Below are 4,037 nucleotides of genomic sequence, written 5' to 3' on the forward strand. Positions count from 1 at the left end.
CTGGGAGCAGAATAAACTTTTGAAATCTCAAAACGATGTACCTCCTCCAATAAGACAACACGTCTCAATCCTTTCCAAATATTTCTACCAACTCGGGGAAAAACATTAAAATTTGTGATCCTTTGCGGGTCATTTTGATTTAAATCACCACAATGATGTAGCTGAAAACTATATTGGGGGGTGAGATGCAAATACAGAATCATGTAGGAACCTAGACAGAAATAAGAGAGCCAGGTATAGAGAAACGTATAAAAAATACATTTCAAAAAGTTTTTGAGACTGTTAGAAGGGCACAGCACATGCTTTCAATGCTGATGTGCCAAACAGCAATGGGACTATATACAAGGACCTTCAATTAGGTGTTTAGACTCTTAGACATAAGTCAAAATATGACAAAAACGAGAACTGAAGCCAAAATTTTCAACTTGCATTTCATCTTTCCTTAAGATGCTGTTGCTTGTCAGAGAATGTTTTAATTAAGGTTTAAAGAAATGCAATAATTAATAAAGTAGAAGTAATTATTGCTCTTTGTTTTTGAGTACTTATCCTAGGAACTATTAGAGATTTCTATTTATTATTTTAGTCTTTAGCTGATTAAATTGAAAATATATCTTTTATAGATGTGTAGTGCACTTAGAAAAATTAATTCAAAAGATATGTGAGGTGGTTGATGTGCATATTCTGGGGATTACTGAATAAACCCTAGGTTCTAGGTACTAAAGTTTAAGAAAATTTTATCCTGTGAGGACCTCTTCTAAACTCTACTATTTTGTTAACAGGAATTTTTCTGTAAAGAGAAGAGAGACAGAGAGGAAAAAAAAACAAAAAGCTCTTGGAAATTAAATGGAAGACAGAAGATAGACTTCAATGGTGACATCCCCTCCCCAATTTTATTTACTGCTTAATTGTGATACATTTTACACCATTTCCATTAACACAAACATAACAAGGTAGAAGTTAGAACTATTTTTGTTTATTTAAGTGCCCATTGCCCATGGATTCTTGCTCTAAAGACTGTTCCTAAAACATCCCTGTAAGCTACTGCTTCCCAAAAGATCTCTGCTACAGCACAAGATGGTGCCATTAACATATCATGATCAACATTTTGTGCATTTAGACGACTCTCAGCAACAAACTACAATCAATTCACCTATACATCAATACACATGTGAGGCATTAAACCAATTCAACAGCCAACCTGCGGCAAAAGAACAGTCTCAAAATATAGTCACAGTGCCGCGACCAAGCTTTAACAAGAAGGCCCAGAGCTTCTGTACACTGACTCCTCCGAGCTCTAAAGTGGCACAAGATCCCTATAACAGGGTTATGAAATCATCATCATTATATTCCAAATGTCCAGCAAAACCTTCGAAAGACCTCCACTTGAAAAGTTCCTTTAATACCTCTTGGAAATCCTTGGCTTCACCTGTGTCTCACCACAAGCCCCCGACAATCTCTTCACCCAGCTTTACCAATGCTTCAGTGCTGGAACCCAGTCAATTAGCTCTGAGATCAAGATTATCGCTCCCAAAGCCTCAGACATCATCAAGTATTGACCCTTGCTGGGAATCACCTTCATCTGAGTCTACTCAAAGAGTCTCAACACTATCGCCATCTACCCTTCAACATCAAGAAACACCTTCCCTAAATGTCATCTGGACTTCACCTTCTCTGGACTTGAGTCCAAGTGAACCTACCTTAACATTAGGTTCATCTAAATCACAGAAGGAACCCTTACTGGACTGTGTTTGGTCATCTTTATTAGAATCCAATCAAAAAGTTTTGAGCTCACCACAACTCAGTCACAAGCTTCAACAAAATGACTCTCCTCCAACTTCATCTTCTTTGGAGTCCAATCAAATGTCTCAGAATTCACCATTGTCTGAACGTAAAGCTTCGAAAAGTCCTGCGTCAAATTCTAATAACAATGTTCTAAGTTTGCCTCTTTCCCAAGCAAAATCAAGGAAACCACCACATTCTGTTCATCCATCTCCAAGTTTGCCAGCGTGCCAGCCAAAACCTAAAACAATGCTCAAATGTGAGCCTAGAACCCGGACCCTCAGCTCACCTGCTTGTCACAACAAAGTCCAGAGTACTGCCACACTCAAAGACAAATGCAGAGCCCGTCCCCTATCATCAGTTCCTCCTAAGCCAAATATCTCAGGCCAAAGAGTATCAAGTCCCAAACCCTGCGTCAAGAACAAAAATGCTTCAATTCTGAGTTCCAGACTCCAGAGTAAAGGTAGTGTTGAACAAAAGGTAAAACCGCAAACAGAGAATGAAGTCCCATGGTCCTTATATTATAGTCATCCCTGCATTATTAAAGGAGGTTCTGTCCCTGTTGATGTTGTAAATAAAATCGTCAATTCTATTTCCAAGTCTACAATCCAGAAGGATCTCTCTAGGCAAATTCTCTTTCGAAGAATGAGGGGAAGGCCAAATCCTCATCCTGGTCCCCGCCTTTCGTCAACATATACTGTTTGTTTAGAATGTGCTTCCTGTATAAAATCTCAGTGTAGTCATTTTACAGGAAAGAAAGATCCTCGGTATGCCACACTCTTTGTCATCCCGACACCTGAGATCAGCTCTGATGGGAAAATTGACGTAAAATTAGTTCTTATCCTTTCCCTCCCAGAGACTTGTACCTCGTCCTGTTACCAATTTCCCATGAAAGATAATCAACCTGATGATAATCTAGAAGCCCTCGATGATAATATTGAAGAATTAGAGAAGATAACACAGTTTTTCCCTGCCTCTGAATCTGATTTAATCCAGGGACTCAAGACAAACCAAAAGTGGTTAGCTGTATCCTCTGAAGACAAAGATGTAAGTGAAGAGCCCCAAGCTATTGACTGGCTGCTTTATGTTAAAAACAGAAATAGTACTCAGCCTCAAGTCCCAGTTCAAGCCCCATCCTCATCTTCATCTTCTTGCTCATCCCTTTCCTCTTCTTCTTCCTCCTCTTCCTCTACTGGTTTTCCTTCTCCACATTCTCCTTGCAAAGACTCCACTCTTGCTCCTCTCTCAGGTTATGTTGTTACTAGTGTAAGAAGTCACCACCGGTTACCTCCAGGGGTCTCCTGGCTGCAGTTCATACGGGGTACAAGTTCTGAAACCGCCAAAAGAAGACATTCACCAACACCGAAAACCAAGCGCGTGAGGACTCGCAACACGAAATCCATGAAAAAGGGGAAAAGGGGACCAAACACACTGTTCAGATATTTCCAAACGAAGTTCCAAAATTAGAAATGCTGATTAAATCAACTTTCTGTCTCTTTGAAATGATTTTCTAGTTCTTCGATACTAAAATTTGTTTTTCTACTGTGCTTAGTTATATTCATATCAAAAACTAACTATGATTTTATTTTAGCTAATGAAGCACCTGTTTAGGAAGAAATATTATTTTTAAAATGCATTTGTAAGTTGGAGGATAAATTGGTATCTTTTAAAAGCTGAATACCTTATTTTATATTTTTAACAGAATTCATTTCTTTTTGCAGCAACTGTATAAATGATAATGAATAAGTTTATCAGAGTTGGCCAAACATCAGAAATAAGCCTCCCATCTGACTCTAAACAGTGTGTGACAATATATATTAAGCCAATTTATGCAAATCTGTTTTTCTAGCTTTGATGAAAATTAGGTCTCATTCAATAGGTAAGAATATCCACAAAAGGAATCATTTCAGTTATGAGCTTCTAGAATTTTTTTGTCAGTATCAAACATTCTGAGATTCATTTCGTCAATCTTAGGTAACGAATTTGCAATGAGAGTAACTAGTCAATAGATCTATGGAATGGTGATGGTGATTCCAACATGGCTTTTAATGTCATTTGCTTATTCCTTTTATATATACAGCCATAGAGTTAATAAAAAGAATACCTTAAAACATGCTTCGTTTCCAGGATTTACTGATAGATTAGTGATAGACCTAAGCCAATAATCAGTTATAATAATAACTAGTAATTTACAATCCTCTTTCTCCAACCCAAATGTTCAGAATGCAGACTGAACATGGCTGGAACATCTCAAGCTC

The 4,037-nt window shown here is 37.9% G+C and overlaps 1 protein-coding gene across 1 annotated transcript; it reads left to right on the forward strand.

Annotated features, from left to right (window-relative positions):
• The first annotated feature begins 1,074 nt into the window (after nt 1-1,074).
• On the forward strand, nt 1,075-3,246 carry Csnk2a2ip (casein kinase 2 subunit alpha' interacting protein). Its single transcript, XM_050148749.1, has one exon. It carries the CDS (start codon nt 1,075-1,077, stop codon nt 3,244-3,246), a length of 2,172 nt encoding a protein of 723 aa, XP_050004706.1.
• Nucleotides 3,247-4,037: the final 791 nt, after the last annotated feature.

Source organism: Alexandromys fortis, unplaced genomic scaffold (genome assembly GCF_014885135.2).
Source record: "Alexandromys fortis isolate MF-2015 unplaced genomic scaffold, M_Fortis_MF-2015_v1.1 scaffold_4, whole genome shotgun sequence".
Taxonomy (NCBI): Eukaryota; Metazoa; Chordata; class Mammalia; order Rodentia; family Cricetidae; genus Alexandromys; species Alexandromys fortis.

Excerpts from the sequence above, each read along its gene's own strand:
- Csnk2a2ip (XM_050148749.1), top strand. The coding sequence starts at position 1,075 with ATGGTGCCATTAACATATCATGATCAACATTTTGTGCATTTAGACGAC.